General features: G+C 44.5%; 1 protein-coding gene across 3 annotated transcripts; it reads left to right on the top strand.

Moving 5' to 3' along the window:
• Positions 1–25,292, top strand: ZNF346 (zinc finger protein 346). Of its 3 annotated transcripts, none has more exons than XM_024745636.1 (7): positions 1–209; positions 8,036–8,139; positions 8,695–8,787; positions 10,547–10,691; positions 14,735–14,920; positions 21,502–21,595; positions 23,944–25,292. In XM_024745636.1, the coding sequence occupies exons 1-7, from the start codon at positions 35–37 to the stop codon at positions 24,029–24,031; spliced, it is 885 nt and encodes a 294-aa protein (XP_024601404.1). In that variant the 5' UTR covers positions 1–34; the 3' UTR covers positions 24,032–25,292. The 3 variants fall into 3 exon arrangements, with proteins under 3 accessions (XP_024601404.1, XP_024601403.1, XP_024601405.1); XM_024745635.1 differs by having other exon boundaries at positions 14,687–14,920; XM_024745637.1 differs by lacking the exon at positions 1–209 and adding an exon at positions 3,398–3,472 and having other exon boundaries at positions 14,687–14,920.
• Positions 25,293–27,945: the final 2,653 nt, after the last annotated feature.

The following is a 27,945-nucleotide window of genomic DNA, read 5'->3' as shown; positions in this document are numbered from 1 at the left end:
GAGCGGCTATAGCCGGTTAGGGTTTGTGGAGAAGATGGAGTATTCCGCGTTGGGCACCACGGACGCCGCGGACAGCGGCGCGGCCAGGGCGTACAACAACTCGGAGGAGCGGGAGGGCCGGGAACCCGACGGGCTGCGCTTCGACCGCGAGAGGGCGCGCCGCCTCTGGGAAGCAGTGTCCGGGGCCCAACCAGTGGGGAGGGAGGAAGGTGAGTCCGGGGACTTCAGAGGCAGGAAGACACTTGCCCGCCTGCTCCTTTCGCGGAGAGTGGCGGAAGCGCGGGGCGGGGACGCGGACCAACCCCCGGGTCTACGGTCACACCCTCTGGCGCCCGGCCCGCCCCCTGGCGTGATGCGCCCCGGTACTCCCTGACTTGTGCACCTCTCCAAGAGCTGGGCGCGTTGTGCCAGCTCCCCTAAAAATCCTGGCTGTAGGCCACAAGAAGCGCGCGCAAATGGTCAAGGGCCTTCTCACGCTGTGGCCGCGTGGTTCTTTACCCCGCTTTCCTCACCCGCGAGAGCTTACTTCTTCCTAAACTTGAGGACTGGAATCCTCCGGGCGTGCCGTCCACGCCGTTTCGGAGACCCTCAGAACCCTCCCCGCCAGGCTCGTAACCCCTTCACCATCCCAGTCTCCAGGTTCCCCCACCCCTAGTGTCTCTTGCCTCCCTTCTCTCATGCCCCACACTTCCGAGGGCTCTAGAAGGCCTTCTCCATACCTCAGTGTTCCTCCTGAACTTGGAGACTGAGCCCTGGCTTACCCCTGTTTCTTGGTGTCACCTGTTTCCACCACTTGAATCCCTTTTCTAATGTGGGAACCAGAAGCCCGAGAGCCTGGCCGGGTATACTATGGCTCCAGCTTGTATCCCACGCTAGACCCAAGGTTGTGGAGAACAGGATATACAAGTCTGTCTAGCGGGGCACTTCTGGGCTGAAGCTTCCCAGCTTGTTCTGCACTTGACCTAGCCCTGGGTAAGATGGAGATAGAAAGAGGAGGATGGAAAGAGCTGCTCTGACCCCGTTTTGTGACCCCCTTCACAGTCCTTAGCAGAGCTAGCTGCTTAACTCTAACCCAGAAGTACACACACTGGACTTTTGTGCTAATCCTGTCAGGTAATCTGCAGGGAAATCAGATTTCTCTAAAGGTTTGTTTGCTTGCTGAGCAGACTAATCTTGGAAAGTTAATATGTTGCTTGTGAACTGATTGTCCTGGGATAAAATGGAATTTTTGACCACATCCAAGGAAGATATGTTTAAATTTGGGGTGGTATACATACCTATACCCTGATGTATACTTCTCCAATTTAAAAACTAGTCTAGTCTGACTCCTAAATTAGTAAGAGGCTCCTATCCCCCTCACCCTCATACTTTCAAACTTGTTTGGCACAAAGTTGCCTCTCCTCCACCCTCCACCGCCTGCAATTTTCCTTTCATTAATTTGACCAACATTCACTGACGCCTGCTCTGTTCCCAGGATTGGCTGGGCATCAGAGCTACAGAGTTGAGAATAATACTGGCCTTGCCCTGGGGGGGCTTGTAGTCTAATCCAGGAAGCAGACACCAAGACAGTTGCAGTATAATGTAGTGGGTGCAGTGAAGTGGGAAGTCTAAGAGTTGAGGGTACACAAAGAGGAAGCGGCCTTTGTCCTCAGGGGATACAGAAGGCATGCCTTGGACATTGAAGCAGAGAACACAGCAGCTGTGCTCTGGAAAGTGAACTGTTTATGTGTGTATGAATGCCCACAGTCATTTAGAACCCAGTTCACTTCCCTGCTCTCCTCACTTTGTCCAATAATTTATTTGAGGTCTAGGTAGATACCTATAACACCAAGTCCTACTCACCTTGGTTTTTTATTATCTCTTAGTTATAATTTTTGTTTTCTCATTGAGTTGTAATTTACATGCCATAAAATTCACCCATTGTAACTGTAAAATTCAATTAATTGTAGTAAAAGTATAGAGTTGTATAGCCCTAGTCCAGTTTAGAATATTTCCATCACTCCAATTTGTGCTCCTTTACATTAAATCCCCACTCTTACCTCCTGCCCTCGGCAACCACAAATCTGTTTTCTGTCTCTATAAATTTGCCTTTTCTGGACCTTTCAGTAAATGGAATCCTATAATATATAGTCTTTTTCATTTGGCTTCTCTCACTCAGCATGTTTTTGAGGTTCAGCCAAATTGTAGTGTGTATTAATACGTCATTCCTTTTTATTGCTAAATAGAAATCCATTGTATAAATCTTGCTTTCTTTATTCTCTTTCTCCCGTTGCGGAGCACAGGCTCCAGACGCGCAGGCTCAGCAGCCGTGGCTCACAGGCCTAGCCGCTCCGCGGCATGTGGGATCTTCCCAGACTGGGGCACGAACCCTGCATCGGCAGGCGGACTCTCAACCACTGCGCCACCAGGGAAGCCCAATCTCTGCCTTTTGAGTGGGCTGTTTAAACTATTGACATTTAATTTAGTTGTTGATATGGCTAGACTTACTGTCCCTACTTCATGACCCTATGAAAATCAGCCCTCTATGTCACATTCTAGATCTCTCAGCCTCTGCCCCATACCCCTTCTGATTGTCTGTCTACAATATGGATACAAAATAAATCCTGCCAATCAGATGCCTTCTCGTAAGATTTGGAAGGCAGAAATGCAGTGAAGATCATATTTCTACAGCTATTGTTACTGTCAAGAAAGGTTGTGGAACTATAAGATCTTCTTACATAAGTGTTCCAGCATCCATTCTCCAGCTTCATATGTTAAGAGGCATGTTCAATGACAATGGAAGCTTCTTACTTCCAGCACGGCTGCAGTGGAGGCCTCAGAGATTATAGCTCACCTGTTGGAACAGTTATGTATTGTTCCTAGAGACATTTCTGGAAGGCTCAACCTAGTACCTTCAGCCTTTCCAATGATTTTCTAAGCACCTAATTTCCTGTATCAAACCTGTCCCCTCTGGTAATTGGTAATTGGATTAGAGTTGTATGTGGATATCTGGGAAACAGGGATTCACATTCAGGCCACCTTCTCAGAATTCTGATAATTCATATAAGTTCTTTTTCCCTCTGTGGACCTTAGCTTCCTCCAACCTCATGAATCTCTCACAGATTTTGTGAGTCAGGAATTCAAGAAAGGTTTGGCTGGACAGTTCTGACTCAAGGTCTCTTATGCAGTTGCAGTCAGGTAGTGGCTAGAGTTGAAACAGCAGTGGGATGGAACTCCTGGAGGCTGGCCGGGCATCTCTTTTTTCACATAGTCTCAGGGTCTCTCCATGTGATTTCATGCATGGAATAGTTAAGGCTTCCTCACAGCTTGGAAGAAAATCGCTTACATGGTAACTGAAGACTTTAAGAGCAAATATTCCCAATTTGGTTCATTTTTATAATTTCTGTCTTCCATGTGTCTATATGTTGCTTAGTAGTCAACCAGTGATTCAGTGAACACCTGGAGCCAGTAAAGGCCTCGGTTGGATCTGTAGGTAGGTAGGAAATTACATTCAAAGTTCAGGCCATTTTAAAGTCAGCCCTGGCTTTTACTTTCTGTCAGGGCCTTTTGCATCTCTTCTGTGCATGTGTACAACCTCAGAGTTGGCCAGGAGTATGTGGCTAACTTGGGCCCTCTTAGGTCCCCACTGCCACACAGTCTCAGCCACAAACATGACACAGCAAAGGCTATAGTAGAGCCTTTGGCCTTTCCTCCTCACCTACCTCTGAGACCATCACTTCCACCAATATTATCACTAGATAGGGGCGTTGCCCACCACTCCAAATCAAGTGATTTCCTCTTCCACAGGGAAGCTATTGGTTCTCACATCCTACTTCTTCCTGGTAGAACCTCTGCACTGACTGAGTGTGGGAGGGGATGAGAGCAGTCCCACATTCCCGCTCTTCTCACCCGAAGTTCAGCAGATGTACAAGCATAAGTGCTTCCCAGATTGTTAAGTGCCTTTGGTCAATTTCCAGGGTACTGAAGGGATTGTTTTTGTCAGTTTTGTTCAATGTTTTAGTTACCTTGGGTGAAGAGGATCTCCTCACTCTGTTATAGTCAAAGTCCCACCTCATACTCATTTTATATTCAACTACACTTCCTCTGCCTGACTTCTAAATTTGGAGGGTCCAAGACTCAGTCCCAGGAGTCTCAATTTGTATCCCCAGCTCTGACCTTTCCCTCAAGCTCTAGGCCTGAATCTCTAGCTGACTACTTGATATCTCTACCCATGTATGTGATAGACCACTCATGTTTAATATAGCCAAAGGAAACGTCTTTAATTTCTCCTCCAAGGCTGTCTTCCTCCAGTTCTCATCTGTTAGTTTCTCAAATTCAAAACCTAGGAGTTATCCTTGAATGCTCTCCTACTTCACCCCCTACATCCAATCGAAGAAATTGGATGTCAGATCTACTTCTAGAACATAATTCCAAATCCATCCACTTTTCTCATCTCCATTGACAACCTGCCTAGTCCACATTTCTATCATCTATTGCCTAGAAGACTGCAACAGCCTCTTCCCTGTTCTTCCTGTTTCCATTCCTATTCCCATACAATCTGCTGACACAACGAATAGACTAATCTTTTCAAAACATAAGCCATATCTTGTCACCTCTCATTACACTAAGAATAAAATCTGTAGTTCATACCATGGTTTATGAGGCCTTATACTCATTCCACATGATCTGGTAGGCCTCAAACTCTCCAACTTTATTTCCTACCACTATTCTCTCATTCACCATACTCTATCCACACTGTCCTTCTCTTCATTCCTTGCATATGCCAAACTCACCCCTGCCTCAGAGACTTGACAGTGTCTCAGGCTGGAACAGTTTCCCCCAGACCTCTTGTGGCTAACACCTCCCTAGCATGGTCTTCACTGACTATACTGCCCCAACATTCTCTACCACTTACTTTGCTTGCTTGTTTTCATAATATTTCTCACTCTCTGTCACTATCTTGCTTATTTATTTACTTTGTACTCTCTCTTATTTGTTGACATGGCCCCAGCACTAAACCCATTGCTGGCACGTAGAAGGCATTCTGAATACATAATTGTGAACTGTGTGAATGTATTCTCTGAGGCCAAAGAGGTGTGTTTCATTTATTCAGCAGGTATTCACCAAGCCCCTCCTGTGGGTTAGGGATTTTATTTTTAATTTATTTTATTGAAGTATAGTTGATTTACAATGTGTTAATTTCTGCTGTATAGCAAAGTGATTCAGTTTCATATATATTCATACATATACATGTATATTCTTTTTCATATTCTTTTCTATTATGGTTTATCACAGAATATTAAATATACTTCCCTGTGCTATACAGTAGGACCTTGTTGTTTAATCCATTCTATATATGATAGTTTGCATCTACTAATCCCAAACTCCCAATCCATCCCTCTCCCACCTCCCCCTTGGCAATGATGAGTCTGTTCTCTATGTCTGTGGGTCTGTTTCTGTTTTGTAGATAAGTTCATTTGTGTCATATGTTAGATTCCACATATAAGTGATATATGGTGTTTGTCTTTCTCTTTCTGACTTCACTTAGTATGATAATCTCTAGGTCCATCTGTGTTGCTGCAAATTACATTATTTCATTCTTTTTTATGGCTGAGTAGTATTCCATTGTATATATGTACCACATCTTCTTTATCCATTCATCTATCAATGAACATTTAGGTTGTTTCCATGTCATGGCTATTGTGAATAGTGCTGCTATGAACATAGGGGTGCATGTATCTTTTTGATTATAGTTTTGGCTGGATATATGCCCAGGAGTGGGATTGCTGGATCATATGGCAACTCTATTTTTAGTTTTTTGAGGAACCTCCATACTGTTTTCCACAGTGGCTGCACCAATTTACATTCCCACCAACAGCATAGGAGGGTTCCCTTTTCTCCATACCGTCTCCAGCATTTGTTATTTGTAGACTTTTTAATGATGGCCATTCTGGGTCAGGCATTTTATTAGATACTGGGTATACAAAGTCATAAGTGACATGGTCCTTGCCCTGTTTAGTCTTTGGGAGTCAGATTCTGAATATCCTTGAAAGGAAACCCCGTTTCCTTTAATAAAACAAAATCCATCATCTCCATGCGAGGAGAGAATGGCTGGATCCTGACTCCTGGGTAGCATTTTCCCTTTATGGGCTTTGCATTCTGAGGAGCCTCTCACCCTCCCTTTTAAAGCTCTGGCCCAGATGTGTTCACAGACCCACTTCTGTTGATTTCTCTGAGCATGGCTGAGGCAGCCACAGTCTTTCACAAAAATTACCAAACACTGTAGGAGAAAAATAGGGAAATAAACAAAAGACCCTCAGGGTCAGAAATATAGCCAGACAACAGCCCTTCTTGCCAAAAAGGCTGGCATAAATAAATAAGCTTTATATCTTGTGGAGTAGGGAGAGGCACCTTAAAAGTTCCCCCCCAAGAACCTCCCTCCAGAGAATCTTGCCCACTTTTTGGTCCAGAGTAGAAGATAAAACACATGAATTTGCCGTCTCCTCACATTTTCTAGATTCTACCCCTGCCTCAGATTGTCGATGTCATGATAGAACTCATGCCTTGTGTGAGATTTTACTCCCTCCTCAAAAAGTAAAGCTTTGTTTTCCAGGCCCAACAATTAAGCACAGGTTAATACTATAGATTCCTATGGTGTGGAACTTGTGTGACACATTAGGTAATTTTTTTTTTGGCTGCATTGGGTCTTTGTTGCTATGAGCAGGCTTTCTCTGGTTGCAGCGAGTGGTGGCTACTCTTCGTTGCAGTGCACGGGCTTCTCATTGCGGTAACTTCTCTTGTTGCGCAACACAGGCTCTAAGCATGCAGGCTTCAGTAGTTGTGGCTCGTGGGCTCAGTAGTTGGGGTGCACAGGCTTAGTTGCTCCGTGGCATGTGGGATCTTCCCGGACCAGGGCTCAAACCTGTGTCCCGTGCACTGGCAGGTGGATTCTTAACCACTGCGCCACCAGGGAAGTCCCTTCTCACTGTTCTTGATCTGATTTTGAAATATCTAAAATTGCCTAACGGAATTCCATTTTGGCTGGCTCAGCTTTAACCTTGTTCCCAGAAGCATCTTTTCCCTTCCCGTCTTCCTCCACATGAAAGCGAAGGTTCTCCAGCAGGATGACAGACCCAGCAGCTAGGTCAGCACAAGCTTTCTAGTCCTTCAAGAACAAAACATCCTTGCCCAGCAGAGATTTGAGTTCTACAGCAACTGGCTGCAGGGAGTACTTGTCAGGCATGGGGACACCATCAGTCCAGCCCAGATGGCTCATAAGAACAACTGACTTGGCTCCAGTGTCCAAGCAGAATTTGATGCTTGGAACGGCAGCCTTGACCCTCTGGTTGTTTGTTATCTTGTTGTTCTTCCTAGGAACATTGAAGTCCACTCTCATGATGACCCGCTACCCCTTCACGTCCAGCTTGTCCAGAGTCAGCTTGTTAGAAAGTGACATCTTGGCAATTCAGTGGCAACAAGAGGCCGGGGGAAGAGACTGGGGCAGTGACAGCAGCAGAGACTGCGTTTGCCACTCTCTTAATGTTCTTTTTAGAGAGAACTGCAAGCCTCTCACACCAGTATCTGGCTAGAATTGTTTCATTTTTATTGTATTTATTTTTATTGGTATTTACTTAAGTTTATAATTTAAAGATTCCTTTTTAAAAGAATTTACTTAGTAAAGAAAGTTGGCATAGGGACTTCCCTGGTGGTCCAGTAGCCAAGACTCCACACTTCCACTGCAGGGGGCTTGGGTTCCATCCCTGGTCGGGGAACTAAGATCCCACATGCCATGTGGCACAGCCAAGAATAACTAAATAAATAATAAGCATCATTTAGAAAGAAAGTTGGCGTACATAAAAGTATAAAGTAAGTTACAGGTGAGGTGGCACGAGAATGTAGCGTGAGTCATGAAAGCAGTAGGGGAGGGGTGGCTGAGGTTTGCCGATTTAATAGTATGGCATTCCATTACTCAGTTCATGCGTTTGAGGCAGGGTTCAAAGACAGTGCTGTTGAGGCAGGTTTTTAACTCAAAGATTTTTTATTTTCCTCTCTGTAGTGGAACACATGATCCAGAAGAACCAGTGTCTCTTCACCAGCACCCAGTGTAAGGTTTGCTGCGCCTTGCTAATTTCTGAGTCCCAGAAGCTGGCACACTACCAGGTATGCCCTTGTACCTTTAGTACTGCTTTATTTTTCCAGACCCAGTGTCAAACCCCCACTTCTCCCTGGCTTGTGCAGTGAATTCCTTTTTAGCCACCCAGGTGTTGCCTCCATGCATGTTGGCTGTGACTTGAAGATTGACTTAATTTTTCTGAGTCTCATTTCTTCCATCCAAATCAGGATCATTATACTTACATGTTCCCATGCAGCTTGGTACAGTAGAAAGTACATGCTTTGGCTTTAAATAGACCTGTGTTTGAATCACATCTCTGCTACTCATCTTGGGCAAGAAACCTCACTATCTTCAGCCTCAGTTTCCTCATCTGTAAGATTGAGATGATGATAATTTTCTCATAAATTATTGTGAAGATTAGATTTGACAGCATTTAAGTACTTTATACAGAGTAGGAACTCAATAAACTAGGTTTCTTCCCCCACCCTCTCCTCCTCAAAAGTGTCTGTGAGGATGAATCAGATGAAAATCTAGTGTTTTTGAGTGCCTTAGATATGAAATGGCATTTAGCTATCTTTGATCTTTTTCCTGGGTTCTTGCAGAGCAAAAAACATGCCAACAAAGTGAAGAGATACCTAGCAATCCATGGAATGGAGACATTAAAGGGGGATACGAAGAAGCTAGACTCAGATCAGGTAATACAGCTGCCATGTTGAGACTGCTCACTTCCTGATGAAGCCAGCAGGCAGGTTGGTGTGGTGGAAAGAACATGGGCTTTGAGTCAGACTGACTTGGCTTCAAATCCTGGCCCTGTCCTGTGATTTGGGCAAGTCTTATTACTTCTCTGAGCCTTGATTTCTTCTTCTATAATAATGAGGATGCTAATGTCAACTACCTTTCAGGATTTTTCCAAACTAAAATGAAAGAAGGTTTATTAAAGCACCCAACACAGAGCCTGGCACATAGTAGGGGCTCAGTAAATGGAGCCATTGTCAGTGGTTTGTTAGAGTAGGACAGCTGTCCATTCCCTACTCAAGAAGAGAAAGTGGAAGAAAGCCAGGTTGCTTGCTTTCTTGAGATCTGGGGGAAAGAGCTGAGTTCAATACTTGAATATTTGGAATAAACAAGTGGAATAAACACTTTTCCAGCATGTTTGCTTTTTGCCTTAGAAATACTGTGAGAATTATGCTGAAACAACCCCCGTCCCTCAGGTGTACCATTATTTTTGTTCCATAGCAGGCTGTGCAAATGTCATGGAATGAAAAGTCAGCAGACTAGGGCCCAATACTAGCTCTACAACTTAACTGGTTGGGTGACTTTGGACAGGTCACTTAACCTCTCTGTACTTCACCCATAAAATGGAGATAATAGTTCCTACCTCTTAAGGGTATTGTGAGGTAAAATTCCAATTCCTAGTGGATGCTCAGTGAGTAAGAGCTTACACTACAAACTGTGCCTCCCTGTCATAGGGACCACAGGTTTGGAAGGGCCTTGCTTATCCCTTCTCCAAATTCACTGGCTCATCCCCTGGTTGCCCTTCTTGTGATTTAGAATCCAGAAAGACAAGATCAACTCTGTGACCCTGGGCAAGTCACTTCACCTCTTTATATATCTGATCCTTCTACTCTCGGAGTGGCCCAGTAGTTCTAATGAGATCATGGGCCCCTCCCCGTCCAACAAAGAGTTATCCAGCCCAAAATGACAATAGTACCAAGGTTGAAAAATGCTATATTAGAATGAATACTGTATTCAGAAATCAGACATAAGAGAGAGGCTGGGAACTCTTAATATAGACTTGAAGTACATTGTTTTCTAGCCTAATCATAATCATGAAATAAAACCCAATGATCTGCTTGTTCATCGAACCCTGAACATCTGCTGTGTGCCAGACTCCAGCAGAGTGCTAAGGATAGGAAACAAAGATGAATCCAACAGTCTTTGCCCAAATGTTGCACTTTAGTTCACAGAAAAGTCTCCTAAGCTGTGACACTGTCAGTTTAGGGTGACAAGCGAGTGGTATGATAGAGGTCTATTTAATGCACTCCAGAAGTACAGAAGAAGAACAAGATTAGTTCTTCCTTCCTGGAATAATTACACTAAGTGGCTTGATAATTGTTTACTGAGTAATTTTCTTGAGTAAAAGTCTCTCAGAAGAGGTAATATTTAATCTGGGCCTTGAAGGCTAAGCAGACATATGCCAGGCAGTAAAAAAAGGAAGATCATTCTAGGCAGCAGGAATGGCCCAAGTAAAACAAGGAAGTAGCAGAGAACAAAACGGGGAATGGTGAGTAGAGCATGGGATGAAGTAGCTGGAAAAGAATCCAGAAAGGTAGGTTGGGGTTAGTGTGTGAAGGGGGCCTTGAATGCTCATTCTCCTATGGGCAGTGGGGAACCAGTGAAGATTTTCTGGCCGGGCAGTGGCGTGATCAGACCTGTGTTCTTTCTCCTAACCAGAAGAGCAGCAGAAGCAAAGACAAGAACCAGTGCTGCCCCATCTGTAACATGACCTTTTCCTCCCCTGTCGTGGCCCAGTCGCACTACCTGGGGAAGACCCACGCAAAGAACTTAAAGCTGAAGCAGCAATCCACTAAGGTGGAAGGTACTGGTTTTCCTGAGTGGTGCTATGTATCGGGACCCCTCCCGTCCTCAAGGCACCAATGCCAGGTGCTCCCAGAAATGCTCACTGGGGCCACAGACTTGAAGAGGTTGAACTGCTTTTGAGAGCCCTTAAAAATATCAAAGTAGACCCAGCTTCAGTGAAATGCATCCTCAGAGTTGTACTCACCTAACCTCCCTTTCTTTGGTTACATCAGTTTTTCTCTATAGAAGCTTCTTAGCCCTGAGCTTTTGTCCTTAAAAATAATTATAAGTCAGGAGTGCCAAAGTCCTCCAGGTTATGCACACCAGGAGAGCATTCTATCTCCTGCCTCTCTCACTTAGATTTTTCCCTCCTAGCATTCACCTGCCCTGTTGCCATGCATTCCAAGTTAAAAAGCTAAATCCTTGTCTTTTTCGAGTGCTCAGGTTATGCCCTGCTCACTTTAATCCTCAAAGCTGCCTGTTCTCCTCAAGACAGGGACTTGCCTTTCGAAGCTGAATACTTCAGTGCTGCCACTACTGCCCAGCAAACTGTATTTGCAACTGCCATGAATTCATTCCCAGTGCAGTGACTTCTAAAATAGCCCCCTTTATCTTGTAGCCACTGGGGCTCAGCCTTCACTTTCATCTCATTAACTAATGACTTTCTGGGATTTTAAACCTCTGCTAACTGCAGTTAGTCAAAACTGAAAGTTCTTTGATCTTTATTTTATTTTTTTCTTGGTAATTTTTGCTTCTGTCTTTATTTTGGACCAAGAAGTAGACTATACTATCTATAATACTTGTCCTTTTTTGAATTGCTGTATTATAAAAACAAGACAGTGATGTTTTGGAAGACTTTGAAGAGAGGGTAAAAAAATCACTCATAATTATACTCTCTTATTACACCCCAATCTAGTATTCCTGCTATGAAACGAGATAAAGTCATGGATGCCCAAGTTTAAATCCTGCCACTGCTATTTACCATCTGTATGAATGAACTTCTTTGTGCCTGAGTTTTCTCACCTATAAAATATTGATAATACTACTTCATAGGTTTTGAGGATGAAATAAGGTATACAAGGAACCTAGGATGTAATAAATGCTCAGTAAAGGACAATTCTCTTTTTTTTTGGCCAAGTGGCCTGCAGGATCTTAGTTCCCCGACCAGGGATTGAACCCTGGCCCTGGTAGTGAAAGTGCCAAGTCCTAATCACTGGACTGCCAGGGAATTCCCGACAGTTCCTATTGTTAGTATTATCACCATCATCAAGATAGCCAGTGAATGGAATCCCCACATAAAATGCAGTAGTTGATCAGGCATCCACCACCTGGAGCATGTCACTGGCTTTGCTTATGGTTTGTTCATCATTAAGTTATACTAGTACTAATTGCTTTTGTTTAAAGTCAGTGTTGGTACCACTTATGGTACCAAAAAGATTAAACATTAGACCAAGGGAAATTAGCTTAAGAACAGAACTTTATATGGTCACTTATCTTTAGGTTTATATGAGCTTAACTTTCTATAAATGGGAAAATTCCCTGGAATATGCCCGGTCCAAAGATTCCATATTCAAGGGTTTATGTTTTGTATTTACTTTTGGCCCTTGCCACATAACAGGTATGTTTTTATATAGTTATAATCATAGTGCATGTACCATTTGTATCCTGCTTTAACTTTTAATTTTGTAGTTTAAGCACATTTCCATGTTATTACATGAGTTTATAACTATATTTCTGAAATTAAACATTTTTCTAATGTAAAAGTAATACAAGCATGTTGTAGAAAATATGGAAAATATAGATAAATGGAAAGAAAAATACTCATAATTTTACCATTCAAAGATAACCACTGTTAACATTTTGGAGTACTGTTTCTCCTATAATCTTTTGTTATGTGTATGTGTGTATATCTGTGCGTATATGTGTTTTATGTATGTCTAGATTATGTATATAAACGTAAAATACTTTAACCTTATTGTTTTTATAAAAACAACGCATACTCATTATTGTTATTTCTAGTTCAAACAATGCAAAAGGTACAAAGAGGAAAGTAAAATACCACCCAAATCCTGCCACCAAGAGAGAAACACTGTTAATATGTTGGTAACATTTCAAAATACCAGTATACACATATAGATTGCACGTTATGTCTTTTAATAATGACATGATCGTATCGTGTATAATTTTCTTTTATGCTCTTTTCACTTAGTATAACATTTGTATTTCCCCATGTTATTAAAAACTTTTTCATAAACATTTTTAATGACAATATCCCATCACAGCACATTTATTTAACCAGTCCTCTAATGGTGAACATTTACGTTTTCCCCCTCTCCTTTATTAATGTTTGTAAATAACACTACAGCAAACATTCCTGTAGAATTCTCTTTCCATATTTCAAGTTGTTTCCTGAGAGAAGACTCCTGTAGCTCTCATTTTTACTGGATGTCTATTAAGTAGTTCCTCCAACTTTACTTAACCATTCACCTTTGATGCTTCTCTTCATTATCTTTTAAAGAAAGACCCTTATGTTTCAGTGGTCATGATTATTTCTTTTCTGATATCAAGAATCTACATTCATTGTAGAAAAGTTGGAAAAGACTGAAAAGCACACTTTTACTCAATGCTTTTGGTCTTTTTTCCACACATCACCAGTATGGTTTTTGTTGTTTTACAGAACCGAGGACATAAGAACCAGTTTGCTGTATAACCTGCTTTTTTTTTTTTTAACTCAACACCACATACTGAATATTTTCTAATATTATTGAATATTCTACAACATGTACCTTACTTTTCCAGTGACTTGCTGAAACAATGGCTAAGGAAAATCAAATAGCCAGGGAAATTGAGATTTCCTATACTGGAAAACCACTGTGGGAAAAGCCAGCAAGTTACTTCTGGCTTTTTGAAAATCCTCAAAACTTCCCGCATTGAAGTAGTACAGAGATGAAAGAACATCTGTCAGTGAGTGCTGCTGAGCCCCACCTCTCCTCCACCATTGGTGGGGGTTCTAGACCACATTTTTAAAGCAGTGGTTACTAGATTGACACCATTCCAGCCACGTGGACTCATTAGTGAGTCATGACATCCACTTTATAAAGCAGCAGTGCAGCCTGCAGTCAGCATCAGGACATTTGTTGGCCCACGGGAGGCTTACATACATGCCCATACCAGGCTCTGATTAACTGAATTCATGGACCACAGCCAGGGATGTTTTCTGAAGGTGAACACATGGACTGTAGCCTTCAGATCTCCCTGCCACGCTCTGGCAGCCTGGCATAGAGGAGAGGGCATGGTCTTTAGGGTCACACAGGCCTGTATTCACTCATTAGCTGGGTGATCTTGGGTAAGTCATTTCACCCATCTGAGCCTCGGTTTTTCTCTGTATTGTGGCAAAATGACACCTACCTCATGGCATAGTTCTGAGGACCAAAAGAGAAAATATATATACAAATCTCATAACTAAATGTCAATGTCATCCTCCGCTCCCCCACTCAGCCTAGAAGGCAGTGTAGCCTAAAAGGCCCCCCTAGTATAGTGCCTTTTCTAAATGACCCTCCAGGCCCTCAGGCTCTCAGTTTCTACATCTGTGCATTGACTTCCAAATCTATAACTGGGATACTTTGAGGATGGGAGTTAAACACCCAAACTTCTTGTCCCATTTGCTGTGAAGTTCTGGGGAATTCTGAGGGATGAGAAGATTGCAAGCATGTACGTATCTAATCTGTTGTAATTTGGCAACTTGATAGTAGAAGTGCAGATCCCTCTCTGAATATAAGAAAAGCAGGATTCATGTGCCTGAAGTAGTTAAAGCTGCCGAACAAAGTAGGTGGTCTTTGGGCTCCCCATATCTTCTCAATTAGAGAAGATTTTCACTGTGTGATTCACACAGGCAGTGCCACGCCTGCAGGTGTGATTAACTAGTGACCCAGCCTTTCTTTGCATTCAGCATACGCGAAAACCTGGCACCTTCTGGGTTTTTTCATTGTTTCTGTTTGAACTCTCTCACCGCAGCTCTGTCGAAACGCCTTACAAACCCTTTCCTTGTGGCCTCCACCTTAGCCTTGCACCAGAATAGAGAGATGATAGACCCAGACAAGTTCTGCAGCCTCTGCCACGCGACTTTCAATGACCCTGTCATGGCTCAGCAACATTATATGGGCAAGAAACACAGGAAACAGGAGACCAAGCTCAAACTTATGGCACACTACGGGCGGCTGGCCGACCCTGCTGTCACTGACTCATCAGGTAAGGGGCTCAGCTCACACCCAGAGCTAGATCGGGGCTTGACTGCTGGGGTTCCCTGGACCACCAAGGCTATGCTTTTCCTCCTTAGGTCTTCTGAAGCAGGCATTGCAAACTCAAATGCCTGCAGAGGCTGGACAGGAAATTTCAATATGTGAAAGAGCCAGTAGGGGATATGATCAGCTGAGGGTATGTGCCTCTCCTAGACAGCTCCAGCCAGTTGTTACCATATCTTCCAGTTTTTCAAAAGAATCTAGAAGCCAGATTTGAATAAGAATTCTCCTGATTTTTAAATGTGCAACTAAATTTTTAAAAGTTTAAACCGTATGTGAGTCAAACCTGCCTGCAAGCCAGATTTGGGGCAAGGGCCACCAATCTGCAACCTCTGATTTAAACTCCCTGTCATCCACATTTCTTGTGTGAGGGCCTCAGCAGCCTCTGCCAGATTTTATAATGTCCTCAGAATCCCTCGTCTCCCAGCAGCTAAGGCCCACCTGTGTCCCTGGGATAGAGTGGTGAAGGAGACCACTCTGACTCAGAACATAAGCTACTGCCCTGACCTCCAGATACCAGTCAGCATCACAGGAGTGAGCATTCATAAAAAGTTAGGAGCCCTTCCCATCACAGTAACTACTCACAGCTTATAGTAAGGGTGGGGAGGGGGAGGTTATTATTTTCTCTTTCAGTCAGCAAATATTTATTGAAAACCTGCTGCATTCCCTCATTGGGGTATAGTAGTGACCAAATCTGATACAGTCTCTGTCTTGTGGAGCCCACTTAAGCATTGGTGTGAGTCCCCAGGGCTTCTTCCCCAGGCCATGGAGATGCAGCACCAGACAGAGAGCACCATGGCATCCAGGTGCAAGGAAGCTCTTGCTCAGAGCCATCTGTGCTCTTCCCACAATCCTGGAGAGGTGAACACCCAGATGCCATAGATGTTCCAGACCACATATGGGCAAGGGGAACAATCATGCCTCTCTAACAACCCCCCAAACCCCAAAGCACCATACAACACAGGCCGTCCTTGGGCAATACTGACTGATGAGAAGGTGCAAAGTAGTGGCTATGCAGCAAGGGGGAGATTCCTTTAGCAGGGTGCCAAGGATCGCCTTTCCAAAGCCTTTGAAAGACCCTCTTTTAGAAACCTCTTCAAAATCAGAAAAGAATGACTAATATTTATTTACTGGTCCTACATATAGGTAGTGCCTTTCCCTTTAACAGGATCAATTCCATATGCTGAGGCATCTGGAAACTTCAGAACCAAGCTCCTCAGAGCCCTGCTTCACGACATAGCATCCAGCTAGCACAAACCAGTGTTCTTTTGCAGCTAACCCTCTTTTGCTCCAGTTCCTGCCCCAGCTTTACTTGGTCCTGCCCTGGTCGTTCCCTCATTATCTCTTTTCCACTGGCAGGACTGAGGCACCGCAGTGTTTCAGGCTGCTTATCTTAACGTGTATCCATTCTTTTCTTTTATCTCGAGCCAAAGCCTCCTTCTTGTATTTACCCTCCTCCATTTGTCTAAGCTAAATTACCATATTTAATCCTAGAACTGTATCCTGGATCCTTTTTTCTGGCTTAAATCATTTGACTTCATTACAGATCAACTAAATTCTTTCATGAAAATCTAGGTGGGGGGAAGGGGTATCACATCCTACTTTGATATTAATATATACATTATAATTTGATCCCCACAGCATTCCTATAAAATAGTTGTGATTTTCCCACTTTACAAATAAAGACGATGAGACTCAGAGTGACTTGCTCAGGTCATACAGCTGATATGACCTGATGTTAATAAGTGACAGCATCAGTAGGGGTCTGTAGCTCTGTCTGGTTCCAAAACGTACACTCCTTCTCCCTGCCTTCAGTTCTGAGTGTACTTTGCTGTAGGCTCTCTGAGTCCTGGATGTCAGCAGAGACACTGAGCTCTCTCTGACCCCGTTCTTACAGAGGTGGGATGTTGACCTAGGGTATGCAAGCAGTGACTTCTGCTGACAGGGGTTCTGCCCTAGCAAAGGATTTAGGTTGTTAGCAGCTTGGCTTTTCCCTGCTGGCTTCAGTCGACCCTTGTTCATTTGTTCTTTCAGACAGTCAGTCATCCTGCACTTACCATTGGCTGCTGTAGTCCAGGCCTTAGGCTAGATGCTCTCACACTTAATTACCTGACTTAATCCACACAACAACTCTGTTGTGCACATTTGATTATCACCATTTCACAAATGAGGACATTAGGATCAGAAAGATGAAATGATTTGTTCTGGGTCCCACACTAGGCTGTGGCAGCCAGCATTGAAACCCAAGTCAGGGTTCTGTGTTAGGTACAGAGAATAGTTTCCATGGGGCTCCTGGCAAGTGTCTCATGACAAGTATGGGTCAAATGTGAGATGTATCTGATCCAGAGTGTCCAGATCTCTCCCACCAGGGGTGGCTGCAGCATCTACCAAGCAGATTAAACAAGACTTGGAGTTTGCTTTATACTCCAAGCTCACATTCCTCTCATTCTCTCAAGAATGTCAAAACTAAAACCTGCATATCATTCAGGTAGCCAAATCCTTCCAGCCGCCAGAGCTCTCAGCATCCCCTCTGGGTTACATAAACAAGACAGGTATTGTCCATATTCTTGTGGAGCTTAGAGTCTAGCAGAAAAAACAGGCATTGAGCAATGAACTACAAGTGTGGCAAGCTTTAGAAAAGGAAACAGACAGGATGCTATGAAGATAACTTAAGATGGGGGACCAGGGGCAAGAGAGATAGTGTGGGGCAACATGCTGCTGGGGAGATGAGCAAGTATCTAGTCATGGCATTGTGGGTCATGTTAGAGATTTGGACCTTTATCCTAAGAGCATTGGGAAGCTACTCACAGCTTCAGCATTATTAGATCATTCTAGCTACAAAGTGGAGAATGGCTTGCAATTAGGGAGGAAGGGTAGTGGAGAGAGACCAGCAGTGAGACTATTGCAGTAATTCATACTGGAGAATATGGGAGGCTGGACTAAGATAGCAGTGGTAGAGGTAGACAGGAATAGATAGATTCAAGAGGTATGTAGGAAGTAGAATTGGCCATCCAGTGTGGGAGATGAAGGAAAGGGAACAGGCAAGGATGGTGCCCAGGTTTAGTCTGAAGCCATTAGGTGAATAACCAGGTTTTGGCAGCTTGAGTTTAAGATGCCCACGAGATATCAAAGTAGAGATGTTCAAGAGTCAATTGGATATATAGGTCTAGGCCTAAAAGAGAGGTCTGGGTTAGAGATATTGCCATTTTGGTAGGTCAGAAACTGTTAAATATTGGTAGTTTCATATGTTTTAAACTAATAAGTGGTCATTGAAGTCAGAGAAATGAAAGAGATCCCTTAGAGTTTAGAGAGAAAGGAGCAAAGGATCTAAGATTGAGCCCCCTGAAAATTCTGGCACATGCTACAAACCTGGATGAATCTTGAGGACATTCTGCACAGTGAAATAAGCCAGTCACAAAAAGACAAATCCTCTATGATTTCATTTGTATGAGATATCAAGAGTAATCACACTCATAGAAACAGAAAGAATGTGGTTTGCCAGGGATTAGGGGGAGGGAGAAATGGGGAGTCTAATGGGTGTAGGTTTTTAGTTTTACAAAATGACAGAGCTCTGGAGATTGGTTACACGACAATGTGAAGATACTTAACATGATGAAAACACAAATTTCTCTAACCCAGAACTGTCCTTTACAATTACTGAATTGTACACTTAAAATGGATTAGATGGTAAATTTTCTGTTATTTGTATTCTACCACAATTTAAAATAATAAAAAGAAATTTAAAGAGAGAAAGAAAGAAAACCAAGATTGAGCCCTCTGGAACTGCCAGTATTAAATGGTGGAGGTCAAACATGAGACAGCAAAAGAAACTGAGAAGGAGCCACCAGAGAAGAAAAATCAAGAGTGCAGCATGCTGAAAGCCAAGGACGGGGAGACTTTGAAGAAGGAAGGAGTCACCAATTCTGTCAGGTGCTGTTGAGAGGTCAAATATGAAGAGGCCACATAAGCATTCATTTTGTCCATTAAATTCAGATACAGGGAAGCCTCCATTGGCCTCAGAAAGACTGCGTGTGTGTGCGTGTGTGTGTGTGTGTGTGTGTGTGTGTAGGGGGATAGGTTGCAAAGTAATTGAGAGACAAGGAAATGGAGAAGTAGTTGTAGACAGGGCTTTCAAAAGTCTTGGCAGTAAAGGGGAGGAGATACAGGTGCTTTTCCAAATAAACCAGATGTTTAAAAATCAACTCTAGTGACTTATACTTCATAAAATCACAGGGGTAAACCAGAGTATCAAACATGTAAAATGAAAATGGATTAGTGTGGGTACTGGACAAAGCTGGTTTTTTAGAAGCACCAATGAATTATTCACTTGCCCCAAATGATGATTTGAATCTAGCTTACGGATCAGTAAACTGTGTGCTGAGATGTACCTCGCATAGGAGAGTCCGGAGACCTGTGGTGCAGAGGGAAAAATGGGAGCTTCACAGACCAGAGGGCAGATCCCAGCTCTGACCCCAGGTCAACCACTTAACCTCCCTGAGCCTGTTTCCTGCTCTGAAAAATGGAGCTAATCACCTATCTTGCAGCACTATTGTAAAAATCCAAGGGCATAAGTATCCAGAATTTTGGCATGGTGCTTGGTTGCTTAATAGATGGTAAGAGTGGGCTGTTGTAATCTGGGCATCAGTGACCCCACACCAGCTTCAGGTTCAACTCTGGACTTTGTGGGGAGGGTGATCCTGCTAGTCCATTATGCATCTTTTCCCTGTTAGTATTGAACCATTAATTCTGGCCTTCAGTGTCTAAAAAAAGACCTGAATTCTGATTGCAGTAATTTTCCCCTTAAATGCTTTAAAAGGATGTGTCTTCCAGGAAATACCTGAAGATACAAGAGAAACAGATGTAGCTGGGAATGTCTGCTAGTTTATTGGATTAGAGGAGATCGTTGGTGTTCTCAGTAGCTGCAGCTGCCATGGAAGGCTGGTTGAAAGATACTCTCCACTTCTTTGCCAGCATCACTCATGGAACTCGTAAGAGTGATGATAAGCCAAAAGTTCACATTTATTGGATACTTACTAGGTCCCAGTTGCTTTTATTTGAATCATTACAATAACCTTATGAGGTTGATACTAGTATTAACCTCATTTTATAGGTAAGGAACCTAAGTCTCAGAGAAGCCCCACTTTTACAAATGAGGAAACCAAATCCCAGAGAGATTAAGTAACTGGCCTGTGGTCCTACAAGTAAGAAATGATAGAGCTGGGATTTGAACCTAGATGATCTCACTCCAGAGCTGTGAGACTTTAGGATGGCAGATGATTCAAAAGGTGTCAGAGGGGGGGCTTCCCTCGTGGCGCAGTGGTTAGGAATCTGCCTGCTAATGCAGGGGACATGGGTTCAAGCCCTGGCCGGGGAGGATCCTACATGCCGCAGAGCAACTAAACCCATGCGCCACAACTACTGAGCCTGCGCTCTAGAGCCCGTGAGCCACAACTACGGAAGCCTGCGCGCCTAGAGCCCACGCTCCACAACAAGAGCAACAAAGAGTAGACCCTGCTCGCCGCAACTAGAGAAAGCCCACGTGCAGCAACAAACACCCAATGCAGCCAAAAAGAAATACATTTTTTTTACAAAAAAAAAGGTGTCAGAGGACTCTTGAAGTCATGTGTACAGTTGCCTGTCTCGTGCAGCTAGCACCTGGCATGCTGAATAAGTACAGCCTTGGCAGTCAGCCAAGCCTGCTTGCCATTTACTAACTCTGTGTTCTTGGACATGTAACCATGCCTTATTTTCCTCATCTATAAGAGAATAATGATAATCGTTTTCACAGAATCATTATGAGCGCCAATGAAAATTATATGAAGTGCATGGCCTATATCAGGCACTTGGTAAACAATGGCTGCTTTTTATTGTAAGTATGATGGTTGTGGTATAGTTGGTTTATTGTTGAGTAAAGCTGAGGATCAGAAAGGGAAGGGATTTTGCCAAGATCACGTGAATGCAGAGCCAGGAGTCCAGCCCCATATCTTGGTTCCTGGCCCATGCTGTCTCTGCTAGACCATGTGAAGAAAGGCCACTTTGTCACTGGAGCAGCCCTGGTAGTGAGACAGGGTGTCTGTGAGCCCCACGGTAGAGAGAGAGAGAGATTGATTTTGCTAACAGGCCTCATAAATTACTGTTACTGCAAGCCCAAAGAGAGTGGCACCTTCCCAGAGATCTCTTAGCTAAAGGCATCCTTAATGAGGCTACTTAGCACAGTCAAGGTGGAAAAGACAGTTACACCAAATGTCACCTCTTTGTTCTAGCAATCTTTTATTTACTCAACAGACAGCTACTCTGGACCAGGCTCTGCTGGGACTGAGGGCACAGAGGGGAACGAGAAGGTTCCCAGCCCCAGGCATACATGTGCCCCCTGAGCATTGGGGCCACTGGGATTCTTATCAGGGCCAATCACCTAACCTCACCCCACCCATCCATCCTCAGAAGGGCATTTGCACATACTGTCGAAAGCAGCAGTCCCCAGGTCCCTTCTTATTGGATAACTAAGCATCTTGACTTTTATGTGTGTTTCAGCCGGGAAGGGCTACGCCTGCAAGACATGTAAGATAGTGCTGAACTCCATAGAACAGTACCAAGCTCATGTCAGCGGCTTCAAACACAAGAACCAGTGAGTAATCATACTTTGAAATTCAAGAGCCTGCAGCAGGAGCTCAGGGCTTTGGAAGCAGAACAAAGCCAAGGTACTCCTTGGCTAAAAGGGAATCCTGGCAGTCTTTTCTGCCAGTCAACAGAAGCTCAATACGTTAACAGAAAGTTCTTCTCCCATCAGCTTCTCCCCAGCCTTTAGACCTGTTGGGCTGAAGGTTTTAGTAGAGAAACATAAACAATTCCCTTGGTGGTCTCCTAGATTTTTTGGCTGTCAGCAGTCTGACTAGGGAAGCTCCCCTACCCCCACTCACCACTGGCCTGAAGACCTTAGTCTTCACTGCCATCAATTATTTGGCAAGAGCTCCCTCTACTGGTTATTACCAAATATGACCAGGTTCTTTCATCAAATATTGAACACCCTCTGAGCGGTAGCCAAGACAGACCCAGTCCCTACTCTTGTAACCTAACATTCTGATGGGAGGAGACAAACAGTAAGCATATAAACAACCAATAATTACAAATTGTGATAAGTTCTTTGAAGGGACGAGATTAGCAGAGTCATCTGTTCATGATAATCTTGAAAATGACTAACGTTCTTTGTTTGAGCTCCTGGTCTGTTGCAGGCCACATGCCAAGCAAATTCTCTCAGGTAATCCTCACAACAATCCTGGGAAGAAGGGGTTATTACTCTGATTTTACAGATATGGCAACCACCGTTCAGAGTGGTATTATGAGGCAGAGCCATAGTTCACAGTGAGGCTTGTCTGGCTCACAGCATGCTGCTCCAGGGCGTCATGCTGACAAGGGGGTTGTGGCGCCAGATGATATAAACAGGTGAGGTCCTGCCGGGGAGGGCCCACATGGTTCTGTCCCTGCCTCTCAGAAGGGAACTGTGCAGTGTGGGCAGTGTGCCACAACATAACCTTCTGAGATAGGAATTATCCCCGTTTTACAGATGAGGAAACAGTTTCAGTCAGGCAAGTCTGCTAAAATGATTGCTTTGACTTTGGCGATTGGTTCTGCATTGCTTACAGAGCCGAATGAATAAAAGTGGTAGATGTACAGAGTGTTGGGGTCAAAATATCCCTGGTCCTCTCTGCTCTGCCTGAAGTCTCCTCTCCCACACTGCAGCTTTATTGATAGATATGTCTTTAACTGGGAGGACTCGAGGTTCCTCTGAGATATGGACTTAAGACAAGCCCTAGAAACCTGGCCTGCATCTCACTCCTGTTTCAGCATTCCTCCCTTGCAGCTTGGCTGGTGGCAATTTTGTCAGATAACGTGGAACCAGTCAGAGCCCTACCCTGGGACTACCCAGACTTGAAAATGCTAGTGTTGTTTACTGTTTTCTTCCTACACTTCCCAGCTGTGTGACCTTAGGTGAGTCAGTAAACCTCTTTGAGTCTCCAATTCCTTTTCTGTAAGATTATAGTACAATTTGTTGGACACCTAATTCAAGCTCATTAATTTGCACCAGCAGCTCCAAATTAGGACCCCACACACACACTTTACAACCCAAGGAAACCGAATGTCAGGTAGATTAAGTAACTTTGCCCAAAATCTCATAGTTACTTGGAGTCAGACCCAGGATTCAAACCTCTGACTTCAAAGCCTATTCATTTTGCTCTGCTGTTTCCAAATGGAGCTCATTATCCTCACCTTATGGGATGACATAAGGGTTAGAGATAATATATGTGAAGTTCTAGTCCTGATAAGGGGAGCTGTTAGAGATAAGCTTTCACTCATTCAACAAAGATTTATTGTGTATCTATTATGTGCCAAGCCCTGTTTTGAGCACTGGGGCTACAGTAGGAACCAAGACCAATGCTGTTCCCTGATCCTTTGGATCCCCCTCTGGTGGTAGAAGCAGATCCTAAACAAATCCATAAACACATAAGACACTATCAGGTGGTGCTAGTGGGATAGTGATAGAAGAGCCACTTTACATTTCATTCCATGTGTTGGGGAGAACGGTCATTCTGTACCGTCCAGGTCACGTAGGGCCCTGTAGGCAGAATAAATGATTTGGTATAGAGGAAACACATAGGCTGCAGTCCTGAATCTACCACACTTAAAAAAAGCTTACTGTGAGCAGGTCACTTATACTTTCTGAACTTTAGTTTCCTCATATGTAAAATGGGGGTGCTGGTCCCCCCCTTGCAGAATTAGCATGAGAATGAAATAGGATACTGGAAGCAAGACACCCGGCCTTGTGCCTATCATGCAGTGGCCCTCAGTAAAGGAGAGCTGCCTTGCTTATTACTCCATGCCCTGGAAGAGCTGTACTACCGTTGGAATAAGCTACCTGGAATACCATCACAACCACTACAAACTAACCCTGTGCCTTTGTTCCTTCTCAAATTACAGGTCACCAAAAACAATGGCATCACCTCTGGGCCAGATTCCCATGCAAAGGCAACCCATTCATAAAGACTCAGCCACCTTGGAAAACTAGAGGTGTTTCTGTCCAGCACTCCAGGTTGAACCAGCCATGAGCCAACTTTCTGGGACTATGGTCAGCCCTTGGCTCCTTCTTCCTCCTTTCTTACACCTGGAGAATACACAGGCCTGAGGCAGGAGTAGACCACAGAGAGCGTCTGATTGGTCCAGGCAAATCCACCCCTGCTCCTCCCCTTTTTGGAATGGGCCCTGTAGGTCAGGATGAGGGAAGCAGAGATCTTGACAGGACTTGGGGTCTCCCAGAATGGTAGTTTGGAGGATGGCCTTTCCCCTTCCCCAGCTCCTCTGGGCTATATGTCCTGAGGCCCCAGGCCTGTCTTTCCTTTGCAGGTCAGTTTTGGACCAGTCCCTGCAGCTGAAGAACTGAGCTCTCCCTGGGCTCTAGGTATCTCCAGTGAAACCTGGAGCTTTCACGCCAGACCTTGGCCTAGGCAGGAAAGGGCAGATGGAAGTGGCTGCCGCATGGAAACTTGGAGTTAATATGACACTCCCTCTCCCCCAAAAGAGTGCAAGCTTTCCTGAGCCTGGGATCAGATGCTGGCCAGTTGTACAGATTTCTGCTGACTGTGAAGTCTCCTCCTAGAGCAATGACACAGTCCTGGCAGAGCATTGCTATTCCTCTTACCCCCCATTCTCCACAGTTCCTGAATGGTGCTAAGAATCTGCAGCAAGTGAGGACAAGCTAGAGCCGAAAGAGGCCTCAGTACCCAGTGGGATGGGTACTGGAAACCTTCAATAGAGGCCTTTCCCCTCCTCCATCAGAGGTGCTCTGACACAGGGTCATGTGGGAAGGTCCCCACATGCAAATTTCCTTGATGGTTTTGTACCCTTAAAAGGAAACTGCCTTGTGCCAGCCAGCTCAGAGGTTAATTGCTGCCCTTCAGCCCTGCTAGCCCTCTCCTTCCCCTTGTGCAGCAGACCATGTGCCCAGGTTGCTGTGGTGCTAGTCCTCCCCCATCATCCCCCAGGAGATTCTGGGGACCGAGGAGCAGGATGGGCCCCTAAGGGAAGAAAAGAGCTAGTGTAAGTTTCTGCAGTGAGGAAACAGACTTTTCCCTGACCCCACACCTAGATTTCTCTAACACTGCTGTGTTTTATGGCCTGGGACTTCACTGGGAGTGGACTTTACCTTGTAGCTTTCAAACAGGAATTCCAGGGAGAGTTACCATCTGAGGTCCCTCTTCACTGGGTCAAAGAAGCCTGCAGCTGCTCTCGTGATCTCCTCCCCACACTTCCTGTCCCTGCGCCTGTTGCTGCTTATGCTCTATCTCTTGGTCACTGAAGCATCTAAATAAACAATTTCTCCAATGAGCCAGACTGCAACTTAACAGACCTGGGATTTGGATCTAGTATGTGTGTCTTTACCTTTACCCTCACCCTGCTCAGACTTCCCAGCACCCTAAATACTGATTTGAAGACTTGGGACAGAGACAGGCATCCAGTTGCTTGGCAGCTCTGTAGAAAACTTGCAGATGCCCTAAATTCAATACAAGCTCACCTGCTCATCCACCTCCCCCCTGTCCTGGAGGGCCTCATAGAGGTCTTTAGAAGGTTTAAGCTGGGAGTCTACTTTGTTCGAGATGCTCATGTGGCTGCTGTGTGGAGAAGGAATGCAGGGGAGCAGGAAAGGAGACAGACATACAGGGAGGCCAGAATGGCAGCTGTATCCAGGATGGCTCTCTCCAGGCTAACTCCTTCAGGGCAGAGACCTAGCCTCATTCATCTCCATTCCTCTAATGTACAGAGTGGTGTGTCACACAGTTTGTTGAATGAAAGAATGAATGAGGATGCATAAGAAGAGATGACCTTTTCCCGCTCAGCTAATACATAACAGTAGGTTTGTTCCATGGGACTTATCATAGCCCTGGTGATTCTTGGAAGAACCTTTTCCATGACCCAGAAATGAGCTGGGAAAGGAGTGCATGTGATGGAATCAGAAGCCCTTTGTACAACGTTTGTTCCAGACAGCCAAATTTGAGGAAGGTGCCCAGGCAGCCTCAGCTCCCATCCTTCACTCAGCAAGCCGTTCTTGGGCACCTGCTCTTCGCCAGCTGGGAAAGACCCTACACAGCTCCCAGCTTCTAAAGCCTAGACTGCCTTAGCAATTTCCCCAGAGTCCTTCTACCCCACCCAAGATGTCACAATCAGCCCCGTCTACCAGGCAAGGAAGTGAAGGACAGAGAGGTGAGTGAACCGCCATACTATGAGCCCTTGACCTGCAGGACCTCTTGGTCTAAATTTTTTTTTCTTTTTTTTTTTTCGCCACGCTTCCCATGGCATGTGGGATCTTAGTTCCCCGACAGGGATCGAACCTGCACCCCCCGCACTGGAAGGGCGTAGTCGTAACCACTGGACAGCCAGGGAAGTCCCAGGACCTCTTAGTCTGGATTCAGGAGTCTCTGCCAGCTGTGTGCCCAGCCCTGTTGGCCTGGGGATGCAGGAATGAACACTCTCTTGCCCTTGGGGAGCTGATACACTGTTAAAGATGATTATGGCAATAATTAGAGGGTTATACAGGGTGCTGTGGGAATGCATAAGATGCAGGCACTAACTTAGCCAAGGGTATGAAAAAACTGAAGAAGTTGGGAAACTAGCATTTGATCTGTATAACAGCATTTTGAGCTAGGTGATGACATTCCATTTTATAGGAAAGGAACAAAGCTCAAAGAGGTATACTGATTTGCCCAAGGTCTTGCTGCTAAGAAGCAACAGCATAGTGGAATCTGGTTCTCTAGATTCCTAGTCAAGAGCCCTTTACAGACAAGGACAGAGTACTTCCCACATGACCCCTGGGCCTGCCTCACTCATCTGGCATGGCCATGGTATCACAGAGCAAGTAGCCACTCGGCAGGGGCAGCAGCAGAACCCACAAAACAGATTGGACAGGGCTCAATGGTTATTCTATATTCCAAGCCCCACACACACCTCTCATTATTTTACCCAAGATTCCTGGTATATTAGACTCTAGTTATAACTGTAAGAAACTTAGGACTATCCTGGTGGCGCAGTGGTTAAGAATCTGCCTGTCAATGCAAGGGACACTGGTTCGAGCCCTGGTCCAGGAACATCCCACATGCTGCAGAGCAGCTAAGCCCGTGCGCCACAACTACTGAGCCTGCGCTCTAGAGCCCAGGAGCCACAACTACTGAGCCCGCGCACCACAACTACTGAAGCCCACATGCCTAGAACCCTTGCTCCGCAACAAGAGAAGCCACTGCAATGAGAAGCCCGTGCACCGCAACGAAGAGTAGCCCCCACTCGCTGCAACTAGAGAAAGCCCACGTGCAGCAACAAAGACCCAACACAGCCAAAAATAAATAAAAGAAAAAAAAGATAAACTCTAAAACAAAAAACATATACCAAAAAATTGGCCAAAAGCAGAGCACCAAAACTCAAAGAATATAGAAGAAGAAATATAGTGAATATAACAGAATCTAATAAAATTCAACTCAAAGCTATATATAAGAGACTGTGTTATAATAAAGTGATCCAGAATGGCTGAAAATGAATGGTCTAGAAGATAATGGTAATCACCTAAATCTGAATCTCTCCACATATCATCCCAGAAAAAACCACAAGACCAACAAGGACCAGAAATAACACCATCTATGACCAATGTCTTCAGCATTATTAGGAGACAAAACACCACAAACTTCAAATGACCAGTGAGCAGAGAAATAAACAACAAATTCTAACAGAGCTCCCACTGCTGCTGCAAGTCTGTGAGTACACAGAACAGAGAAAGGGAAGGCTTAAGAGACTGCATGAAAAATAAGAAAAAGAGATGAAAAATTTAAAGCACAGACAAAATCATCTTCAGAATTAGAATGTCCCACACCAAGTAGCCCCCACTCGCCGCAACTAGAGAAAGCCCGCGCATAGCAATGAAGACCCAACGCAGCCAAAACA

Source organism: Neophocaena asiaeorientalis, unplaced genomic scaffold (assembly GCF_003031525.2).
Source record: "Neophocaena asiaeorientalis asiaeorientalis breed wild unplaced genomic scaffold, Neophocaena_asiaeorientalis_V1.1 scaffold292, whole genome shotgun sequence".
NCBI classification, from domain to species: Eukaryota; Metazoa; Chordata; class Mammalia; order Artiodactyla; family Phocoenidae; genus Neophocaena; species Neophocaena asiaeorientalis.
Note: the sequence above shows the minus strand (reverse complement) of the source record. Positions and strands in the feature narration are given on the sequence as shown.

Bases quoted from the DNA above. Each gene is read 5' to 3' on its own strand.
- ZNF346 (XM_024745635.1), top strand. From the start codon at position 35: ATGGAGTATTCCGCGTTGGGCACCACGGACGCCGCGGACAGCGGCGCG. The intron at 10,692-14,686 runs GTACTGGTTTTC...CTCTCACCGCAG, and splicing joins GCAATCCACTAAGGTGGAAG to CTCTGTCGAAACGCCTTACA. The intron at 21,596-23,943 runs GTGAGTAATCAT...CTCAAATTACAG, and splicing joins GGCTTCAAACACAAGAACCA to GTCACCAAAAACAATGGCAT.